This window comes from Contarinia nasturtii, unplaced genomic scaffold (genome assembly GCF_009176525.2).
Source record: "Contarinia nasturtii isolate CC-2019 unplaced genomic scaffold, AAFC_CNas_1.1 Cnas_scaffold_3116, whole genome shotgun sequence".
NCBI classification, from domain to species: domain Eukaryota; kingdom Metazoa; phylum Arthropoda; class Insecta; order Diptera; family Cecidomyiidae; genus Contarinia; species Contarinia nasturtii.
Genome location: NW_022200428.1, coordinates 490,667 through 514,335, shown reverse-complemented (window position 1 = coordinate 514,335; position 23,669 = coordinate 490,667). Strand labels below are relative to the sequence as shown.

General features: G+C 34.9%; 6 protein-coding genes across 7 annotated transcripts; 4 read left to right on the top strand and 2 right to left on the bottom strand.

The window, feature by feature from the left end:
* Positions 1-1,620: 1,620 nt before the first annotated feature.
* LOC116349715 lies at positions 1,621-2,572 on the top strand. The gene is made up of 3 exons (XM_031781270.1): positions 1,621-1,850; positions 2,263-2,287; positions 2,357-2,572. Exons 1-3 carry the CDS (start codon positions 1,636-1,638, stop codon positions 2,519-2,521), a joined length of 405 nt encoding a protein of 134 aa, XP_031637130.1. The 5' UTR covers positions 1,621-1,635; the 3' UTR covers positions 2,522-2,572.
* Positions 2,573-3,244: 672 nt separating this feature from the next.
* On the bottom strand, positions 3,245-5,011 carry LOC116349752 (2-acylglycerol O-acyltransferase 1-like). The gene is made up of 4 exons (XM_031781333.1): positions 4,725-5,011; positions 4,318-4,415; positions 4,073-4,204; positions 3,245-4,013 (listed from the first exon to the last, which is right to left on the bottom strand). Exons 1-4 carry the CDS (start codon positions 4,854-4,856, stop codon positions 3,335-3,337), a joined length of 1,041 nt encoding a protein of 346 aa, XP_031637193.1. The 5' UTR covers positions 4,857-5,011; the 3' UTR covers positions 3,245-3,334.
* Positions 5,012-6,611: 1,600 nt separating this feature from the next.
* LOC116349744 lies at positions 6,612-7,204 on the top strand. The gene is made up of 2 exons (XM_031781320.1): positions 6,612-6,851; positions 6,946-7,204. Exons 1-2 carry the CDS (start codon positions 6,678-6,680, stop codon positions 7,111-7,113), a joined length of 342 nt encoding a protein of 113 aa, XP_031637180.1. The 5' UTR covers positions 6,612-6,677; the 3' UTR covers positions 7,114-7,204.
* Positions 7,205-9,602: 2,398 nt separating this feature from the next.
* Positions 9,603-12,552, top strand: LOC116349687 (zinc finger protein 37 homolog). The gene is made up of 4 exons (XM_031781232.1): positions 9,603-9,727; positions 10,638-11,438; positions 11,955-12,196; positions 12,380-12,552. Exons 1-4 carry the CDS (start codon positions 9,603-9,605, stop codon positions 12,550-12,552), a joined length of 1,341 nt encoding a protein of 446 aa, XP_031637092.1.
* A 1,040-nt stretch (positions 12,553-13,592) lies between these two features.
* On the top strand, positions 13,593-15,925 carry LOC116349756 (luciferin 4-monooxygenase-like). 2 transcript variants are annotated; one of them, XM_031781339.1, is made up of 8 exons: positions 13,593-13,809; positions 13,865-14,072; positions 14,145-14,337; positions 14,420-14,705; positions 14,767-14,944; positions 15,014-15,502; positions 15,565-15,755; positions 15,819-15,894. In XM_031781339.1, exons 1-7 carry the CDS (start codon positions 13,672-13,674, stop codon positions 15,726-15,728), a joined length of 1,656 nt encoding a protein of 551 aa, XP_031637199.1. In that variant the 5' UTR covers positions 13,593-13,671; the 3' UTR covers positions 15,729-15,755; positions 15,819-15,894. The 2 variants fall into 2 exon arrangements, with proteins under 2 accessions (XP_031637199.1, XP_031637198.1); XM_031781338.1 differs by having other exon boundaries at positions 15,565-15,925.
* A 172-nt stretch (positions 15,926-16,097) lies between these two features.
* Positions 16,098-20,644, bottom strand: LOC116349718 (serine/threonine-protein kinase Sgk1-like). The gene is made up of 3 exons (XM_031781278.1): positions 20,521-20,644; positions 17,935-18,631; positions 16,098-17,195 (listed from the first exon to the last, which is right to left on the bottom strand). The coding sequence occupies exons 2-3, from the start codon at positions 18,604-18,606 to the stop codon at positions 16,236-16,238; spliced, it is 1,632 nt and encodes a 543-aa protein (XP_031637138.1). The 5' UTR covers positions 18,607-18,631; positions 20,521-20,644; the 3' UTR covers positions 16,098-16,235.
* Between the last annotated feature and the right edge of the window lie 3,025 nt (positions 20,645-23,669).

Below are 23,669 nucleotides of genomic sequence, written 5' to 3'. Positions count from 1 at the left end.
TCGAGATTGATATAAAGTAAAATATTGAAAGTACAGCAACGGAGTGCAAATAGTATAAGATGTCACAAGTAACCTTTGGATTGTTTGCTCACGTCGAAATTGAAGTGAATTCAAATTTTGAAATTAGTGAAAATATTTGCAAAGTCAACTTTCAAGGGGAAATTTATTGCGGCATTTTCCTCTGATTACTTTGAATTTTAACATCTGAGTTTTCTGAGAGTAGTTTATGGGGTTTACTGCCTTTTTGAAGCTCAACTTCATAGGTGGCAATATAGCCAAAATGAGAAAAATATAGGTAAAGTACATTTTCGAGCTTCATTGCAAGCAACCTAGTTCTATGATTTTGATTAAATTTCGCCAGATGATAGCTCCCAAAGTCCTCTTTCTAACGCTATATAGCTTATTAGCCAATCAAACTTGTGAAGAGTTTTGGAATTTCAATTTAATTGAAACATTGACAAAAACCTTAGAGAAAAACGAAATCCATGTGATGCATTTATTAGGTAGTTCTGGACGTTCTCATTTCAGTAATTGAATTGAACGATTTCACCATTTATGGATCATCAGCGCAGCTTTTAAGAAAACCATCTATATAATTTATAGGATTTACTAACTTTTTGAAGTGGGAGCGCATAGGTAGTCGTTGAGGCAATATGAGGAAAATATTGGCAAAATTAATTTTCAAGGTGTAATTTATTAAATTGTGGCAAAAAATTCAAAATATGAATGTCGAGTAGTTTGTTTTTCTTAGTAGTACGGTTCCACGTTTCACATTAAGCTCTACGGCCAAAAACTGGCAGTGTATTTTTTTTAAGGATTGAATGTGGCCAGAGCAAAGTCGATTTACTCAAACATTCTATTTTTTTTATCATAAAATTTTCGCCGGTTGGTGTTTTATTGCCGTAATTTCTCATTACCATTATCGACTTTATTAGGATGGTCTTTCGTGAGAGACACTAATCAAATCATTCTAATTTCAGGTTATCAATAGTGGATTCTCATATTTTACGGTTCTTCGTCAAGTTTGAAAATGATTACACTTTATTTTCGCATTCAAATTCGTTCAAATTAATGTGTCATTGTTGATTTCGAAGTGTTTTTTTTTAATAACAAACAAGTTGCTCCTTTCAATCACCGCCAGATTATATTCCTCTTGGAACCACTTTGACGCCAGAGTAGCAAAGTGTTCCAGAGAAAATGACTCAATGTTTATTAGATTTTGTTTTAGAAAGTCAAGATATTGCTTTGCAAATAAAATCGTTTCAAGGAAACATGATTCATGTCTTAAAGGTGAATCTTTTATAATAGCTTTCACGAGAAAAGATAAGACATTTATTATCATTTTGGAAGTGTTTTCGAAGAAAATGTTCATTTATTTAGTCAGAATGGAATGGTTTACAGCTCATAATAATTATGCAATAAATAATTTAGTCTAAAGGTGTCAATACACATCAATTTTTCGTTAAAATTCGATGAAACCTTGAACATTCATCTATAGAGGTTTTTTTGCCGCTGTTTTTGTTCGATAACAAATCGGTAGCTTTAATCATCATTCACCACTATCACCCTATCTTAGTCATGAATCTAAACAAATGTGATTATCTTATCATTCGATTGTTCCAAAATCGCATAAAAATGAGTTCACTGATCATCAAGAAATCATATCCGATTCAGTCGTTGTGTGTTTTAAACGAATCAAAGTGTGAAATAACCATGAAATTCGCTATATTTTTGGTGTTGGCCTATTTCAGCTGTTGCTACGCAATAAATGAAACAGTCTGGGGTGTTGAAACTCAAAATCTATTGGGAAACAAAAAAGTTGAAATCAGTTCGTCCATCTTTCAAGTTAAGGAGTACACCAGGGTTCGCAAATCCGACCGAGGTCCGACCGCCGACCGACCGCCGATCCGATCCGAACCGAAAATACTCGGAGTTCGGTCGGCGTCGGAACGAGTTTTCCATCGGATTTTTTTTCGGAATTCGGTTTTCGGATATTGATCGGATGCTCACAAAATTAAAAAAATTAGATCATTTTAAATTTCTATTCAAAAATAACAATTGTTCGATGTGCGCTGTATTAACCATTTGGTAAATATAAAAAAAAATTATTTTCATTAAATTTTTCCGAACTCCGAGCACCGACCACGACCGACCACCGATCCGATCCGATCCGAGATATTCGGAGATCGGTCGGCCTCGGATTGAATATCCTCGGCGTCGGATCGGCGTCGGAATCGAAAAATGGCCGCCGTTGAGAACGCTGGAGTACACATTCACTTTCCCCGACGTAAGTAGAAAAGTTGCAAAAATTATGTGAATTGATCTATTAATCGAAGTTGTTGCTGTTTTTAAATAGATGCCAGGCAAATTTCCAATCTATGGCATCAAACATGTTGACTACAAATCGCATCCAGTTACTGTGAAGTTCTTGAAAGGTGGCCTTGGTGACTACTTTGTAACCATTCATATTCAATCACAACGCAGCCATGGAATCAAATCCGAATTCGTTTTCTTCACATAATTATTGAATTATTCAGCTGTAAATTTAAAATATAAAAATTATGAAAAAACAGTTTTTTTTTTAAATTTAATCAGACGATTCTAGAGACACTTTACATCGATAAGAGTTCTCAACAACTTTGTTTTTATCATGGATAAGAATGGGGCTCTTGAATGAAAACAATGAGTGACAGTAAAAATTCCCTTCTCACGTGTCTCGATAAAAAAATATGACATAGGTACGAAGCTCACCAATCTTCTCTCAAAATCTTTTTACGCTTAAAATGTGTGTGGCAAAAGTTATCTTCAATTCAACAGCGTACCAATGAAATGATAAAGCGAGCGCAAATGCGATATGAGAGAGTGAAGTAATGCAGTGCGAAACGATGGGCAGTAATACGGTAAGAATGTGACATGTAACGGCGGACGCGCGTTAAAACAGCAAACAAAGCTTGAATGTAAACAAAACTAAATGCAGTGCACATGCATGTCAGTGAATCTATAAATAACACAGAACTTCTGTGAAAATTGAATGGCAACAACAGCATCAAAAACAGCTATATTATCAGCGTTCAGCAACGAGATATAGTCTCAACGCAAACTACGCACGAGCATATCATGCGGAGCGTATCGTGGAATACGCAACGACGAAACGTTCTCATGATTGCCTTTTAAACTAATATCAAATCATACTTACTTGTATCATTAAAACGCAATTTCGACTCAGTTTTGAAGAACAAGAGGGTTTTCTTAATCACAATCCTAAATCTTCTTTTATTTCATGAAAATTACACAAAAACTCATAAATAAACTGAAAAATATCGACTCAATCATTTCAAACAAATTCCAAATGAACGTTATCGAAATTCTCAACGTACTTGCTCTTGTGTTCTTCGAACAATTCCTCGAGTCGGGTGCAAAAAACTTTATGAACATTGTCAATCTGGTCTTGATTTGGTTGCAAGACTTGCTCTACCTCGATTGGAGCTCCAATGACAGTTGTAATCGGCTGTCTTCTTGGAAGCATCCCAAAATTGTACTGTAAATATCCTCGTCCACCACAAATTCCGCTCAATTGTTGCCATACAGATGGATTTTCTACATCTGGACTGAAAGGCATGTTATAGTAATCATTTTCACCAAATGACAAAGCTGGCACAAGTGGTGCACCGGTTTTTAGTGCAATTTTAACAAAACCTTTACGATTCTTCAAATACAATCGATAAGTATTCGGAAAAATTAAACGTTGTTCACGAACTCCACCAACTATTAAACCGATTGCATTTGATTTGTATCCATCGCGATTTGATTTGTGATTCGGATCGGTCGATTGGGTTAGAAGGTTTGTTAATGCTGTTGGCGATGCTGCACAATTTCCAACTGCCAAACCCAATTCACGAGCAATTGGAAACACGAAGTTCGGTACATTAAGTGTCGTCAGTTTTGGACGTAGGCCCGGGAATAAAGTTGAAAATTTTGAATGGGATGTACAAAAATTTCCAGCAGCACCAAAACTATTTTTGAATTTACGGATTTTAAGTTTTTAAACTAATTGCAGGGGTACCACATTTACCTTAACATTCCGTGTGGAAATATGCAGATTAAGTAGTTTCGATCTGGTGGCAAATCAACTGTTTTTACCAAGTCGATTGGAAAATAGTTAACTATATGTTTCCATACGGACCACGAACGCACCCAGGATGAACTATGGGGAAATGATTGAAGAAAATTCGTTTTATTTCTATTCGATTCGTTTTTTGTAGAGAAAATTGCCTTTTTTTTTAAAAAAATACGTAAATTTTTTTATTCAATTCATACCCAGCTCCTCTTCCACCGCGATCGCCGCTCTTGAAATCAAACACAAAGAACACCAAATATGATACGCAAATGATTTTCCAGAAAATATTTCCAGCAATCTAAAAATAATTGAAGCAAAAAAAGAAGAGAACTTGTAACCAATATAGAACAGCGATATTTGTTTATTATTCGGCGCCAAGCGTCGAAGTATGTAACATATCACCAACAAAAGCACAGAATCTTATAAAACAAACTCGTTCTGTGAATGCAACAAATATGTCTTGCGTCATATACAATCATCGCTCGCGTATTATGCAATATTGATACGGACACAGATGCGTTAGTGCTTACATATGGGAGCGTCAAATATGTTCTTGTCGCATTTTCTCTTGAATTTGAATAAAAAATATTAAATTAAATCGAATTACCAGTAAGTAAATAATCAAGATGACACTTAATGGACCCAAAAGGATCACACAAAGAAAGAAAAACGTTAAGCTTAGCACCTCCAAACGACAATGGCAAGGCACATTGAACCACGGTGTCCACTGCATTCCCATGATTCTTTTCTATTTTTATATACTCTGTTTTTAACTTTGACTTGGAAAATTAAAACTTCTATTTAACGTTTTATTAAATTGTTAATTCAATTCGAAACTTAACAGCATCGAATTTAATGAGAAAAAAATCTTTGAATCAATATTGCAAAGTGAATGTAAACAAAAGATATTGTGACTATAGTTTCGAACATGCAACAGCGTACTAATGAAAATGACATTTGGCGAGCGCACATACGATGAGAGAGAGTAGAAGAGGCAATAGCGGTTATATATATGAACAACCGTCATACGCTGGAATGTGCGCACACTATTGGAAGTGTATGGAATGTAAGTCGCGAATTTAAATTGAAAATAATAACAAACATCAGATCTACAGCTATAGCTATAGAATATACATTTGTTTACATTCCACCATACAAGGTGTGCGTCGCCGTTCGCGTATCGCATCGTGACTATGAACAATTTAAATTGATAATCATAGCACCGAAACCATAAATTGAAAGGAGACTTCTCATCGTCATTTCAGCGCTCAGTTATCGAAATGATTTCGGTAATAAAATTCAATGATTGACTAAAAAAAGATATGAACCAAATAATGGTGGAATGGATCAAAATGAAATAAAGCATGACTTAGATTTGAGATTTGATTCAACCGGGCATGGACTTCAGCGTCTCAGATTACGTCTATCCAGTGAATTTAGAAAGAATTCCAAACAGTAAGGTGAGGAAAGTATGTGAAAACCATTTAAGTGTCACACAGCCATGAGTAGAGTAGCTGACACTACTTCAAAACCTTTCGAACGGAATTTTTATCAATATTTTATTGTACATTGTATTGTCATTAAGTAGTGAGAATTACTCATCGCATGATGAGTGTAACATTCAAACTCAAATATTGTTTACATTAAAACTCGCGTTGATTCATGCCGCTGCTATCACGTATTTTGTAATCAAAGTTATTGGAAACATCGAGCGAAATTAATGTCAGCCAAACCTCCCGATACCGGAAATTTTGAATAGCAAAAAATTCATGAATTTTTGGGAACTTTAAGCCGCTATTGATTTTAGACTTGATTTCGTTTCTCCCTGGTATTTTTGCCATAATTTGAGATTTTGAAGTGAAAATATACGAAAATTTCAAATAATGGCATTCAAATTTAAACAATATGGGATTGAACACAAAAATACCAGAGAGAAACAAAATCGGACAAGGATCCGACACGAAAACTCAATAAAAGCCTAGTTTAACAGAAAGCTCAAGTGAATGCACCGAAATTGTGACTCCATTAAAGAGTGTTTTTTTCGATTATCTGTCATAAATTGGAGTCATGGCATTAATGCAATACCAAAAACAAATCAATTGTTGAAATTACATAACATATTTTGTAAAAAGTAAAACCATGTATATCTTTTTTCGCTTTTTTCTTGAATTATCACATATTTGTCACTTTGAAGTTTGATGAATGTGAATAAGTCAATTTACCTTAAGAAATTGTCGAATGAACGAGTAACAGAGCTGATAAAATCGATATAAAGACCAATACACTTTAGTGATATCAAATCTTTTGAATGTTTAATGAAATCATGTCATATACATTGATGGTATGTCGTTTGTATTAAATCTAGCAATTAATCAAAATTGTTTTCGATAATCGGCGACTGATATGAATCACCGCTCTTCACCATATGTATAACTGATAAGATGTGATAAGACTTAACAAAAATGAAATAAATAGCGCTCCACGCTTTAGTGAAAACAATTAGTTGCAATCCGACTGTTGACTCCTCATCAAAGACGAAAAAAAGAGTTCTATATTCAACATGAAATTCGCTGTGTGTTTGATTTTTGCCTTTTTGGCTGTTTACTCAGTTAGTACGTCGACTGTAACCACTAACGTTTGGGGCACAGTCACCAACCGTACATTGGGTTCTAAGAGTATTGTGGTCACTTCTTCCATGTTGCAAGTCAAAGAGACTACTTTCACTTACCCACAGGTATGTATAAAGCGAAAGAGAGGTGAAAATACACCTTCATAGCAAAAAAAATGAAAAGTTCAATTTCTTTCTTTTAAATTTGAAAATATAATAGGGTCAATCGAATTACACCATCCACGGAATTAAGCAAATGGACTACAAGTCATATCCATCCACTACCACGTTCTTGAAAGGAGGAATTGGACAACGTAATGTTACGATTAAACTTACGTCACAACGCGGCCATGGACTCAATTCTACATTCATTTTCTACACTTTGTAAATTTCTTTATGTTCAAACAAACTGTCAAATTAATAGTTTAAATGTATCAACACCCATCATTTGCTACTTTGGATCGAAAGATTTTTCATGAGATTTTTCTGTTTATTTTTTTCGTTTCTTAATAAAAAAAAGTTCAAAATAGACAGCAAGGTGAAAACTGTTTCTTTAAATTGAACTATAAGATTATAATGGAAGGTTAACATTGAAATCGATGTTTTATATTACTAATAGATTGCGAAACTGGTAATTGATTATCAATTTCAATCGAAATGATTTCGTGTGTTCTGCATTATTTCTATCAAAATTCAATGACCAAAAATAAGGTTCAAATTGAGCACATACGAGGTAAGGAAAGTCGTAAGCAAAATCGAAGAAAACTGGCATTGAAGGAGCCAATATTCATAAAATAAGTTTTATGGTAAGATCATAAAAGAGTAATTTGGAGAGAATGGTTTTTCAATACAACCAGCATCACACAGGTAAAAAAGAAGAAAAAAAAAGGGTAAAGGTTGCACCACAAAATGCAACTCAAAAGTAATGTTTTTCTATGCCACATACTCCTTTTTAAAATTTGACAATAAAATTGTTATTATAAAATTGATGAACAAATACGATGACTCCAATATATATATTAAAAATTGTTGTTTTAACATGATGGTAAAACAAAAAATTGTCCGTAAAATAAAATTAGAGATTTTTAACTTCAAAACAACAGTATCAAATAGAGCAAATACATTATTCTTTCATTCAATGATTTTATTGGTGCTCATAAAATGTTTTCCTGCTTTAAAAATTACGTTTTACGCCTTGAAGTGAACTTCTTTTTACCTAATTGCTTGTTGTAAATGGGAAATTTTCACAAAGACAATGTATCATAAAAATGGATGGAGCATTGTTTTGTTTCCAAACTTACTAAATGACTTTTGGCTGCAATTTTTATACTTTATTCGTTGGAATAGAGAGTTGTTAAATTTTAAAAAGAAATTCATCAAATTATTTCAGTCTTTAAAAAGTCTTTGAGTAGAAAGCAACTCTTGCAATTCAAGTGAATTAATTTTCGTATTTTGGTTACTACAATATTTGGTGGTTCAATAAGTCTTTGGCCTAACAATGAAAAATACATATTTTTGATCAAAAATCATTTTTATTATTCAATATAATCCCCGTCGAGTTGAACACACTTGGCCCAGCGCTCGGGTAACATTTCAATGCCTTTCGAATAATGAGTTTTGTCGAGTCCCCAAAAATAGGCATCAGTTTGCCATTCAACCTCTTCATTTGAGTAAAGATTCTGTCCTGCAAGCCACCTTCTCAAGTTTGAAAACAGATAATAGTCGCTGGGGGCTAGATCTGGAGAATACGGTGGATGAGGAAGCAATTCCCATCCTAATTCATCAAATTTTTCCATCGTCAATTGGGCTTTGTGTGGTCTTGCGTTGTCTTGATGAAAAAGAATTTTTTTCTTTGCCAAATGCGGACGTTTTTTCTTTATTTCATCATTCAAACGGTCAAGCAAGGCTATATAATACTCTTTGTTGACCGTTCTACCCTTTTCGAGATAATCGATGAATATTACCCCATGCGCATCCCAAAAAACACTGGCGAATACCTTGCCAGCCCATCGATCTTGCTTCACACGCTTTGGAGGTCTTTCATCTGGTCCTACCCACTCCGCAGACTGACGTTTGTCTTGTGGTACGTAGTGATGGACCCAAGTCTCATCCATCGTGATGTATCGACGCAAAAATTCCCTTGGATTGCGATTATACAATGCCAAACATCGCTGAGAATCATTGATTCGTTGTTCTTTTTGGTCGATGTTGAGAAAATGCGGCACCCACATAGCAAGCAGCTTTTTCATGTGCAAATGTTGATGCATAATTGTAACCACTGACCCTGTTGATATGCCTATGGACTCAGCTATCTCACGCACTTTCACTTTTCGATCATTCAATAACATGCGGCGGACTTGTTGAATGATTTCGGGGATAATTGCCTCTTTTGGGCGACCTGATCGTTCAGCATCAGCGGTGGATGTACGCCCGCGACGAAATTCAGCAAACCAGTACTTGATGGTTGAACTGGGTGGTGAACAGATGCCGTAGCACTTATCTAGCCATTCCTTTGCTTCGACGGTATTCATTCCCATTAAAAAGCAGTGCTTAATCAAGACTCGAAATTCACTTTTTTCCATTATTTGAAAAATCTCAAAAGTTGCTTGATACTTATGCCTGTAACTTGTGAACAAATGCACGGATTGGGCTTAAAATTTGACAGTATTGTGAAGACAGGTGGTACTTGTCAAAAATAAAGAGATTTTTTATTTATGACGCCATCTGGTTGTCAGGCCAAAGACTTATTGAACCACCAAATATTCAACTGTTTCGTGTACTGTATTAATTTTGTCAATTGGTGTCTTATATCAAATTGTTTGTGTCTCAAACTGTTTGAAAATGTCGTCTCATGGTTGGAACCGAGAATTAGAGAAAATGTTAACGAACATTGATCGGCAGGCGATGTCGTCGCTACGATATATTAGAAACTGTTTCGAACGATCAGGCCAGTCGTTCCATCAAGAACATCAAAAATATTGTCTTAAACGTTCAATCGACAGGTAATTTACTCTTAAATTTTCTTCGTATAACAAATTAATTTTCTATTTTATTCCATTTGTTAATGTGTTTAAATCCGAACTGGATTTAAAAGTTAAAAAATCTCAATGTTTGTTTACATTCAAAAACTGGAATTTGTACGTCTTAAGCTAATTCACAATAACACTGTAAGCATATATGAAGCAACGAAGACCGTTGTTTACATATATGATAATAAGCTGTAAAAGTGAAAGGCAACAATGATAACATAGCGATGCTATGCGACATGTTACATCGCATTCGCTATGATCGCATGACCACTGTCAATATAAGAATATGTAAATTGGTTTTACGGTTAAAGCACAGTATAAGATAAATATTGTAAACATGGACTTTGAACCGACTATGACCATGTAATTCGAAATTACTATATGTAATTCATGTAAGTGGGAAAGACAAAAATTGGTATAAAAGGGCTGGTATTTTTCATAGTAAGTTAAGTAGCCAGATCTCTTCGAATATTGTAGTTGTCTCGACGAATGCTAAAGTTGACCCGCAACTACAATATAACATAAACAAAGTCTGATTGTCTCGACGAATGCTAAAGTTGATCCGCAATCAGAGTTTGTATAGGGAAAATTAGGGTGTCATTAAGACAAAATTGTTAAAGTGGTTATTTTAAATAAATTGGAAAAAAGTATAAGTAAAAGGTATTTTATTTAAGCAGTTATATAATCTCACTGCGAAAAAGAGATTAACACGTACATAATGAATAATCTCTTTCCTTTAGATTTAATGAAATGTATTCCAAATTTGAAAATGGATCTTTGTTCGATAAAAGTCAAAGTAGAAGTGTCCAACTTTCCGAAAATTCTTCGACAATCGCCTCAATTTCAACCAAAAATAACACCCCAATCCAATTATTGAAATCAGCGATGATGAGGATTTGAATGAAAGGCCTAATACCAGGTCGCAACTATCCAGGGAGATTGCTATTCGAAATGTTGATCGTGAGATAAAAACCGAGGATAATCATGGTGAAAGCGTTGATCAAGCTTCAGGTGGGGAGAAACCCAACGTCGAACCAAAAGAAGAAGAAGAAGTGGAGGATGATGTGATTCCCATAATTCGTGTACCGGCCAATCAACTGATGCGTGCATATATGAAAATACCAAATAATCGTATCAAAATCGAAGATCATAACAAAGAAAACATTTCGAATGGAGTGAAACGTGAACGATCAAATTCGCTGAATATTTTTGATAAAAGTGATGACATCAACGAAACCAATATATGTGAACCACATAAAAAGAAATCACGAGTATCGAGAAAAGGAGTTGTATTGAAGGATATAAGTCGAAAAATCAGTGGTAAAAGTAACGCAAACACGACGAATGAAAGAAATATTTCCAATGCTATTTTTGAAGTGAATATAGCTGGAAATGTGAGAAGTGGCCAGACGACACTTGATAAATGGATTTCTCATAAGAACAAAAGCAATGGAAACAAAGACCAAAAGAATAGAGGAATCAACGGTCAAACGAAGGAAAAGAAAACGAACATTCAACGATCGCAAAGTCTAGAAGTCAAGCAGAAAATATCCAGTGATGTGAGAACTCACAATGGAGAAAAACCACATCAATGTGATCGATGTAAGAAGCGATTTAGTCGTAAATATCATCTCAATACGCATATTCGAAGACACACTGGAGAAAAACCATATCAATGTGATCAGTACAAGAAGCGATTTACTGAGAAATCTAGTCTTAATAAACATATGACGACTCATAATGATAGTTTGTTCCATTGTTCAGGGTGTCACCAAGGATTTTCACAAAATATTGAAAAAGCGTTACACGAAAGGGAGTGTAAACGACGCCGATATGAGTGCTACCTTTGCAACCGAGATGAAAATAAGAAGAAGTTTGCTACTATTTCGAAGAGTATACTAGTAGCACACATGCGAATACATACTGGAGAAAAACCATATAAATGTGTTCAGTGTATGAAACATATTTGCCAGACAATATATTGAATTAACTGGTCAGTTGAGCTGACAGTACGTTAGCCAGCTAAATGGGCTAAAACAATAGACGTTATTGTTTTAATGATGAATCACTTTTCTTGTTTTAATAGAAGTGATTGTTCATTATAACAATAACTTCTATTGTTTTAGTCCATTTAGCTGGCTAACGTACTGTCAGCTCAACTGACCAGTTAGTTCAATATATTGTCTGATATTTGCAACAGGGATAAAAATAAGAAAAAGTTTGTTACTATTGCAAAGGCTGCACTAGAAGGACACATGAGAATACATACTGGAGCGAAACCATTTAAATGTGGTCGATGTAAGAAGCGATTTAATACAAAAACTTCTCTCACTAGACATATTCGGTGTCACACTGGAGAAAAGCCATATCAATGTGATCAGTGCGAGAAGCGATTTAACCGCCGGCATCATCTCCAATATCATATGAGGACTCATAAGGATAGTCGGTTCCACTGTTTAGGTTGTTACTGTGGATTTTCACAGAATGTTGAAAAAGAAGCACATGAAAGGGTATGTAAGATACGTCGATATGAGTGCTATATTTGCAACAGGGATAAAAATAAGAAAAAATATCTTTCTGTTGATAAGAATTCACTACAAAAACATATGAGAATACATACTGGAGAAAAACCATATCGATGTGATCAATGTAAGAAGCGATTTAATCAAAAGAGTAGTCTTAATTTGCATATTCGAAGGCACACTGGAGAAAAACCATTTCAATGTGGTCGGTGTAAGAGGCGATTTACCCAAAAGCCCCATCTCAATTCGCATATGAAGACTCATAATTTACCTTAAGACGATAGTCTGTTACACTGTTCACGGCGTCACCATGGATTTTTACAAAGTATTGAAAGAGAAGCATATGGAAAAGGAGTGTAAAAGACCTCAGCATGAGTCAAGATAGGAACAAATTTGCTACAGTTAGAAAAGAATTATAATCTAATCATTTAAATTTGGAATTATTTCGGATAACGTTGAAATAAACTTAAATGCTCATTCATTATTGAACATTGATGTTGAAACTAATTACTTTAAAATATTTCCAATAGCAATATTGATATAAAAGTACAAACAAAAATAAAATTAATCTATGTTTAAGAAAACAAAATATCTAATTTGATTAATTTTTTCAGGCATATTTATACTTTTTTTCTACTTAAATAAATTCTTAAGAGGTGGGTCATATCGTGTTTTCTACACGAAATATGCATAGAAAACATGTTTTGGGCTGACTTTAATTTTTTGGCCTAATACACTACGCACTAGGTGTGCGGAAAAGTAAAAACACGACCAAACCATTTCATGTAGTGCTAATAAAGACAACGAGTGCATATTTGAAACTGTTCGAAGCATTTTTTGATCCAGCTTCATAAATTAACTTTTTTATTTTTATGAATTTATAACGAATTTTGTATGTAAATAAAAAATAGTATAAGGCAAATCAAAACAACAACTTCTATGACTAAATACAGCCGTTATTCAACCCTGATTGCATTCATTTGTTTTTTATGACACTTATCTGTATATCATGAGATAACAAATCAATGAGCATGAAAGCGACTTGCGATTGCAAAGTATTGAGCGGACGATTGTATGTATTGGTCAGTATTACGGTCTACATCAAATACACACAAACAGCGACTTTTCATCGATTTGCATCAGCTGAGAGCGCCTCTTTCGTTTGTGTGTATTGACCAAACGAATGAGATCGTAACAACGATATATGTGCATGTGCAAATATGTGTCCCATTCACTCTAGAACGATTGCACGCATATAAACATAGCAAAACGTCAATCGGTTGAATATTTAAAAACTTCTTTCGTTCAGAGTTTTTTCGTGTAATCAGTGTAATTTGCGATTTTTTGAGCCCAGATTACAAGTGATACTTAATCCGTGCCAGCCTCAGATCAACAATGTATTGTTCAACGCGATTTGATGAAATGAATAAAGTTTGGTATGGTCCGAGCACTGAGTATACAATTGATAAGCAGAAAAATTTCGGTGAAATAATTTTGGAGAAACTCAGTACTGATGCAAACCGGGCGATGCAAGTAAAACTTCTTTAAAATAAATGATGAAGTTTGTTTGATAACTGTGTGACTCTAGATTGACGGTATCACGGGTGAAACACTGACAAAAGCTGAAGTTCGACAGCGAACGATTCGATGTGCTCAGAACTTGGTGAAATTTGGATACACTAAAAATGATTCCATCACTATTGTTGCGCGCAATCATCACAATTTGACGCCACTTCTATTTGGAGCCATATGCTGTGGCATACCAATCAGCCCATTGGATGTTTTGATTGTAGAAGGTCGGTACTTTTATATCCCGGCAAGTTGCTGACCTTGCCTACACAGAAAATGAAATTATTTGTGATTTTCAGATGGAATTTCGACTATTCTCCAAAGGCTACGTCCGGCGATAATATTTTGTGATGCTGATGTTCTTCGATCGATACAAGACACAATTGATGGCATTGGATTGAGTGCAAAGATATTTACGGTAAATAAATCGGTCGATGGCTACGATTCAATTGACAGTTTGATGGTTGCAACTGATAAAGAGGACTCCTTTGTGTATGTATTCGGGTCATTGCATTCCGTTTTACTTGTGCACACAGTTGAAAGTATTAACGATTAACAAACGTCATTATTTCAGTTGTGCAACAATTGACGATGCCGTCTCGCACATTGCTCTGATTGCATGTTCATCTGGTTCAACTGGACTTCCAAAGTCGATTTGTTGGACACATGCCTCGTTCATCCATTCGTTTTTGCCATATAGTAATACTGAGGTTCGAACATTTCGATGTTTGAATTTCTCGTCATTCTATTGGTTCTCAAGCATTTGGTCAACACTGAGTTCGACACTTTGTAGCATTCGTGTCTTTAGTTCGCAACCATTTTCAACCGATTTATTCTTCGATTTGGTGGAAAAATACAAGGTAAATAACTATGAAAACGGATTTCAATTACCAAATCATTCAAAATATTGACACTTTTTAGGTTCAAAAGTTTTTGGGTCCACCGTGTCAATTCCAAGCATTCATTAAAAGCAAACGATGTAAAAATGCCAACCTATCGACACTTTTGGTGTGCATCATTGCCGGTAGCTCTATACCACCAGTTTTGCTTGAAAATCTCACACAAATCATTCCAAAGTGTTTGTTGATGACAGGCTATGGTATGTATGGCTCAGAACACTTAGTATCTATTGAAATTGTTTTTAGATTTTCTGCTATTCATTGAACAGGTATGACTGAGATGGGTGGCATTAGTTTCACTACGCCAAGAGAGTTGAAAGAATGTCCGAATTCGGCTGGACAATTGCTACAAGGAGCTCAAATAAAGATCATTAGCGACACCGGCGATAAATGTGGAATTGACGAACACGGCGAGATTTATGTGAAAATGCCAATTCCATCGATGGGCTACTACAATGATGAAATAGCCACTCAAAATGCATTCGATAGTGAGGGTTACTTTATCACCGGTGATTTAGGCTATTTCAATGCTGGTCGGCTGTTTATTATTGGAAGAAAGAAAGAGATTTTCAAAAATCGTGGCTTCGCTGTTTGGCCAATTGAACTCGAAAATCTTATTCTCAAACATCCAGCGATCAAAGAAGCGACGGTTGTTTGTGTCTATGATGATGATATAATGACTGATTTGCCAGCTGCTGTCGTCATCAAACAAGATGGCTTTTCAATTACAGAAAATGAAGTTTCCACCATGATTTCTGGTAATAACTACATTTCAATCAGATTTTCTTTTTTAATTTTTTTACTAATTTTTTTGTGACAGATAAATTGGCCAATTACAAGCATCTAGAGGGTGGTGTTTACTTTGTGGACGAATTACCGGTGACTCCATCTGGCAAAATTATTCGACCGAAAATCAAGGATATCGCCCAAAACTTGTATGAACGCAAAACACAACCGGGAGCACCAACTTCAAAGCAACTGTGAATTTATTGAATGTAGTCGATTTTGTTTGTATGTATGTGGAAACTAGTATGAGGGAATAATTAACTACTTCTAATTCTAACCACTTTATAGTCCGTGTGGTAATGTATCATTGCATGTTTACCATGAAGAAATCAATTGACACCAATTTGATGAGTGTATTGATCCCACATAATTGCTTCAGTCAATATAAATTACCTCATTCGTCAAAAGTGTAATAAACAAACAGATTGATCAAGTTTTAGTTTCTTTATGAAAAAATAAATATATATATCAAATTGATTGATCCAAACACACTGTTTTATATTAATTAATTTTTATTGAATTGCATGTAAGAGTACAAAAAAATAAATTGTATTTCGTATACGCTATTAATTCAATTCTTTATTGTGAGAAAAAGAAATTCCTGACGATTTTTTTATTTCAAAATTCGTATTTGCGTTCAAACTATGTTTCATTAACATATTTTATACTTTTAAAGAACGGCAAATACGGTGACGTCCCCATTCATTATTCTGCGGCAATAATTTGGTTGAACTTTTTCAAAAAGTCAGCAGCTGTTGGGCGATTTTGCGACAAAGCCGATTTCAATAAATCTTTCTTGGCTGCTGATATGCCGCAATCTTTGTTCGCAACAGTTTTCAGAATGTCACCATAGCAGATAGCTCTGCGAATCTCGTGAATATTTCTGCATTCGGAAAATGGTTCCTCTTCGGTTAACAATTCAAATGATGTCAGTGCCAATGCGTATACATCAACCGATTTCAATTCATCAATTGTTAATCGTTTCCCTTGGATAACTTCTTTTGGGCAATATTTTTCTGTACCAGCAAAACCAAATTGTTTGGTCGATGCATTTGATTCGGTGTCATCTTTTAATGCCAAACCAAAATCGGCCAATTTACAATGTTTCCTTCCATCGCTCAACATAATATTTTTGCTTTTTATGTCACGATGTACCATATTTTTGGAATGAATATATTGCAATGCCAAAAAGAAATCGCAAATAAATTGGTTCTTGGTGGCATCATTGAACTCCTCTTCCGAATAATATAAATTATCATAAAGTGAACCTTCCAACAACAATTCCATGACGATTGCCAAATTTGGTGGTACAATGCAAGCACCGTAGAACTTGACAATATACGGATGATCCAAATTGGTAAAACCGCGAACTTCATCTTCAAACTGCTTTTTCTTTGCTTGGTGGACACGTTGTACGCGTAACTTTTTCACAGCGACTTGCTGATTTTTCCACAGAGCAATATGAACATCACCAAATCCACCGCCACCGATTTTTTCGCCCAAGTCCAAATCATCAAATGCAATGATCTGTTCACGTTTCAATTCGATGTTCATGTCCTTTTTGGCGATCACGTCACGTCTGGCTTGCTTCAAATTATTCAAATTTTCTATTTCTTCACACACATATTCCGGATAAGTTTCAAATATTTCCGCAAAATCATTGTTCTGAAATTAGAATTTGAAATATTTATTATTAATAATAATAATACACCGCCAAGAACTGGCTGTCTTTATTTAGTCATAGTAATAAGTGTTTGCAGGGGAAAGGTATGGATCATTGATCGTAAATGGTCTCACCACCATTAAAACCTGCATCTTTTTTACAAATCTGTACAATTTAATTCTTTGGCAATTCCTGCTATGGCACATAGCTCGTCGTTTGTGTTTCTTTAAAATAGTGGATAAAATAACAATAAATATAAATTCATTTAGCAAGATACAATATTGAAATATAAAGTAAATAGAACGTTAAGACGTAATTTTATCATAGGAATCACATGTTCTCTTGTATAATTCATATAATGGGTCGCCCAACAAATGGCCCAAATTATAATTGACATCGTCTCATTTATTACACTTGAATAGTAAAATTTGTATTATAGTCGGGCATTTGAGGATTTAATAGAAATTCACTGCTGTCGATTGATTTCATATGGGTTTTGAAAATGTTCCTTGATGTAGATTGATGGAACAGATTTTGAACTTTTTGATTGTTTGCGAGTTTGCACATTTGCGTAAGTGGTGCTGACAATGAGATCTTGAGAATTTGATCGGTGATTTTGAATAATTCAGTTCTTCTCAAGTTTAGCTTTATTGTTGCTATTATTTCGAAATACTTTTCTTCACGACACATTTGTGTGCGGAAAAGTAAAAAAAATGAATATATTTGTAACGCTATTCCTACCTGATATTTGTAGACATTCGCATTAAAATCGAATAGTTTTGGATCGCATTTTAATTTTGATGCAACACACGATCCCAATGGTTTTCCGACGCGTCCCAAACGACGATTCAATGCATTATCAACGTATGTTTTTGATGTGGCACTTCCAACCGTTGTTTTGGATTTTGAATCAACCGCCAATCCAAGCGGTTGTCCGACTCGTCCCAATTTTCGATTGTATGCATTGTCAACGTAAGTTCTTGGTGCACATCGAATCGTTTTCTCTGACTTGGAATGAACAGCGGTGCCCTTTTCGAGTCCAACACGACCCAGCTGGCGATTCAGTTCGTTATCAACATATTTCGATGGCGTAGCATATGAACTTTGACTGCTGCTGGAATGAACCGCAGATCCGATCGGTAAACCCACGCGGCCAAGGCGTTGATTCATGGAATTGTCGACATAAACGCGCGACGACGAAGTGTCAGGCGAATAACTGGATCTCGAATGCACGGCAGTTCCATGCTCCAACCCAACTCTGCCGAGGCTTCGATTCATCGAATTATCGACATAAACGCTTGGTGATGAAGAGCTACTTGAATAGCTGGATGTTGAATGTACGGCAGTGCCATGAGCCATTCCCACTCGGCCCAGGCTTCTATTCATTGCATTATCAACGTAATGACGTGGCATTTTGAGTAGATTTCAATGCTACTAGCTGTTGGGAAAAGGAAAAAATATATATATTTGAGTTACTTTCCTTAGGTGGCCGATTTCTTGTAAGACTTTTTTCTAATGAACGATTTTGAATGCGAAAAAATATGAGAAAACAAGACAAGAGGAGAACGTTTTGGAAAATTTCATTTTTTAATCTCATGACATTCTCGAAAATAAAGTTTATCAAGTCTTTATCGAAAAAATGTTGAAACGTCCTCAAAAATTTCTATTTAAAATAAAATGTCTTACATCCGTAAGATGAACTTTTCCGCACCGTGATCCAAAACATGCATTTATTACAAATCTTTTACTCAAAGAATTCACGAAAAAACTAAACCTGACATTAGTTTTACGATACAAATGATTTTCGAAGCACTTTTCATACAAAATCTACTAAAAATGGAAATTTTGTATCGCAGACTATATGATATCGTTATCATGTGAAAATTTGCAGAGGTTATTTTTTTCACAAAAAGTTAACATTCTGAAAGTTTGAAGAAATTTCAATGCATATTAAGGGTACTTCCCATACAAAATTTCGTTTTTGAGCGAAAAATCCAAAATTTTATTTGGGAGGTACCCCTAATATGCGTTGAAATTCCTTCAAACTCTCGAAATGGTATTTTTGTATGATAAAAATAACCTGTGCAAAGTTTCAGCTCATTACGATAACATAAAGGCATGGCTTCCATACAAAAATCCAATTTTTTTGAAATTTTTGTATGAAAAGTGTGTCGAAAGTTATTTGTATCGCAAAACTAACGTCATATTCGGTTTTCTCGTACCCAAAAACCCCCCAATACATATTTTTGAGTGTTTAAGTACACATTAAATATCACTTTTGGAAGAAAAATTGATTTTATCCCATGGATGTCCATGGGCATTACACCAGACATGACACTTCACTCTGTCAACCAAAGTCGCTCAAAATCTAATGGTTTCTATTCCTCGGGACCCCCAATCATCCTGTGAAGTCAGATTTTGAATTACTTTTCTGGTTTGAAAGTTATCGTGTTAACAAATTTTTGCGTACAGGGTACAGGATACAGGGTACCACGCACATACATTCGGACATCAAAAAAACGCTAGATTCTTGTTCCCTGGCTCCTAAAACACCCAGAAAACATGTTTTTTGAGGGTGTTAATTTTTCGACCGATTCCAATACTTTACCTTACACACTAGGTGTGTGCGGAAAAGTAAAAAAGTAAAAAGATTAAAGTATACAAAACAGAGAAATAAATAAAAATCTATCTCAAAACATTTTTGGTTATGTGCATTGAAGCAGCACAATAAACGGTCGACTGTGATTTGTTAACCACCACATTTTACATTTTTGTATTCACACAATGCACGCGTAGTAAACTTATTTTAAAGACTATGACTTAAAATGAATCGCAGGAGCCGTGAGAGTACCGTTATCAAGCATTTCCAGGCATTACTACGTTTTTATTTCTTTATTTTAAATAAGGAAAAATTTCCGTTCAAATATTTTATCTAGATGTCGAATGCGGTAGAATGAAATATGTGTGAGTTTGACCTTCAATCGTGCAAAAAAGTGTGAAAAGCAAAATAGGCAATAGAGTGTGTAGATAAACTTAAAAAAGGTTTTCAATTTTATCAAACTCGCGAGTTGATGTTTGAATAAACCACTGGCAAATTCGACATGCCCCACTCTATCGAACCAGTTTCAAAGAACGAAAAAAGTAATAAATTGAGTTTTACCAAGAATACGCTGTTGGAATTGTCACTGTTGCTGCTTCGAAAAAGGTTGTTAAATAAAAAATATTCTTGTTGAAACAAGAATTGAATTTTTTGATGATTCGACGCAATTTTTTTCAATACATATTACAAAATAAACAAGAACCAAAAGTAACTCGAATAAAACTAACCTTTTTTCAAATGATTGTATTTCAGCAAAAAAAAATGTTTAGTTGTCACTAAAGTCGACCACTGGTGTTTTTTTGAATTGATTAATTACAGCTTGAAAGTAGCAACACAATTTCGAAGTGTACTTTACCGCAACGCAAGTAAAACTGTCTTTATTTCCAATTCATATGTTTAGTCTAACCTGGTTTAGAGCAATAACAATGACAGCGGTCGTCTTATACACTCGTTTGGTCAGCGACAACATGGTTGTGTGAGTGTGAACTGTAAAGGGATACGGAATATTTAAATGAGCGCTCTAAGCATCGCGCGACGTAACGATATGCAAAGTATGTGATACTCACACAACCATGCTCGCCGCTAGTCGCGACGACAACACACATACACAATGATGTTGGGACTTCAGTGGTCGCAATGTTTTTATATCGAAATAAATACAATACTCTGCATGCGTCGAAAGCAAAACAATACAATGAAATAAAAACAGATGATATTTCCAAATTTGTTTTGATCTGCTTTGATTTATTCCATACACGAAACGCGCTGAACGAAATAACTTCAAACGGTCTCTGCTTCGACTGAGCAATTTGCGTACATTTGAACATACCGAATGTAGTGAGATTGGAATGTTTTGCTTATTTTTTATTGGACCGGTAAAACCAGAATTTAAATAAAAATCAATCACTGAAGATAGAAGCAATCGCTCATTCAGATGATGAATTCTAGCTCCTATTTTAGTATTAATCAACACTGTCGGTTTGATCAATGTTGGAATCTGTTTAGCTCGTTTTGGAGAAATAGCTTTGTGATGAGTATAAAAGTCTTTTGTGTTTGGACTTGAGGTTTGCTTTCTCTGCCAATATCAAAAATACATGAAATATGATACACATCGATATGGTTGCCTATATTTTTGTATGCGTGAACAAAGTCATTGGGTGTAATATGAATTTGTGCCGGGGAGTACTAACTGCATCAAATGGAAATATGAATAATTTTGCCAAATATCCATTGAATGTGCTATCCATATCACATTGATTTAAGAAGAATGTTGTGTTAGTCCATAAATATTAAACAGCCTTACTTCGTCTCCTGGACACTTCATTATTTGGAGATTTTTCAATAAATTTTTTGTTATCGTTGTTTCGGCCCCAATGTCTTCAGTACCACACGGTTTAATTTAATTTCACCAAATATGTTCGCATATATGTTTTCAACAATAGAAATACATTGTATGTTATATGTATTTCCCAAACCTTAGCCTTTATTAATTTGTGAGTCTGTAAATAAAAGCATATTAATTCCAATGTGTATAGAATACACACATTGTGTCAAAGTATGAAGAAATTGAAACAAAATCAGAGTTTGGGTTCTTTCATTGACAGTATTTTATTATGTTTTAAAGCTGTAATCTTATTGTTGAGAAATCTAAATGTTATTTTTGAAAATAATTAAATGTGAATGATATTATTGGTTACTCGATAAATGATTTGATTTCGAAAATGAATATGAACAATATTTGAGCAAAATATTTTATCAAATTATGCACGAAAACGTAAAGCAGTAAAAATGCTGAACCAGATTTATAATACTTTTTGCATAGCATTTTGAGCATATTCCACAGTGGAACGGTTTTTCGCCGGTATGGTGAACTCGAATGTGAATCTTTAGTTCTGGTTGCTTTGGACTTTTGTATCGCTGACATAAATGACATTCGTAGCAACGTCTCTTGCACTTTCCTTCGTGAATGTCCTTTTCCGTTTGTTGAATGAAACTTTTGCAGCAAACCGAACACTTGATTCTCAATGGACGGGGATTGATGTGAGTTTTCATTCAAGTTGCTTGCTTGATTGAATTTTTTTGAACATCGATAGCATCGATATGGCTTCGCGCCAGTGTGTACACGCAAATGTCTTTTCAAACTCGACTTGTGCAATGTAGAGAAATTCTTGCAAAAATAACATTCGTAACGTGGAATGTTACAGACAACTTCATGTTCCGATTGCCACAAAGTAGCTAAAAGTAGATAGACACAAAGTACATGAATGTGATTTCACACCGGTGTGCTTGAGAATGTGTGTTTTCAAGTTGAATTTATACGAAGTGGCATACTCACAGAGTGAGCACTTGTGTTGTTTTCCCTTTGTAGCCACCTTTTCTAAATCTTCTGCACTTTCTTCTTTCACCTCCTGTTTAATCGCAGCCGATTGACAAAGGCCATCGAAATCGTATGGTCCATCCATTTGCTCATAGTCAGTCGACCTGCGAAAACTGGTGCCAGAATGCTCTGGTATCTCGACCATGCTCGGATTTCACTTCGATTCTAACCATAAGCAAATTCAGTTCACCATTATCGGATGACATTTCATTTGCGTCGTTTTTATCGGGAGGTGGTTTGCCATGACTATCCATTGCGTCGCAATTCACGTACTGTCAATTGGAACAATTTTTTATTAGAATTAATGCATAAATATTGGAGAGAAAAAAGATCCACTTCGATATTTACTCACTTCTTTTTCCGTGAATATGGCGATATTTTTCGTGACTTTAATGGCAATGTACGAATAAAATCGATCGATAATTCAATGACTCCAAATATTTTTGCCAGTGTCTGCTCGTGGTTCGTGAACTGTAAAAATGGCGGAATGATGAAAATATTATTTTGTTGTGACCGTGTGGAAGTTGATGCATCAGGGCAAAATAGAACGATGAACGCAATTTACTCAAACAATTCGATGACGTTTACACATTTTGGAAAATATTTGCGTATTGCCGCTGTGAAAGTATTGCTCGCGACGAATTTCGAAACCAATTTGCAATTGGTACCGACCTTAACTATAAAGTCCAAATATAAAGTTGATAGAGATGCTACGTCACATAAACTCTTATTACATCCAGCAAATGGTAAATGACAAGATGCCATTGTTTCCAATTTGCTGGCAGTTCATTGACGGTCTTTTTCCTTACTGCATTTTCCTAATAATAAAATATTATCGTTGTATAATAAAACTTGATGAATGCTTTTCCGCGCACCTAGTGTGGCAAAGGTTTTTTTTTTGTATAAAATGAAACACTAAATTTACGAGCTGTATTTGTGGTGCATTTTATTATTCATTTTAATTCACCAAACAAAATTAGGGTTTAAAACAAATATGTT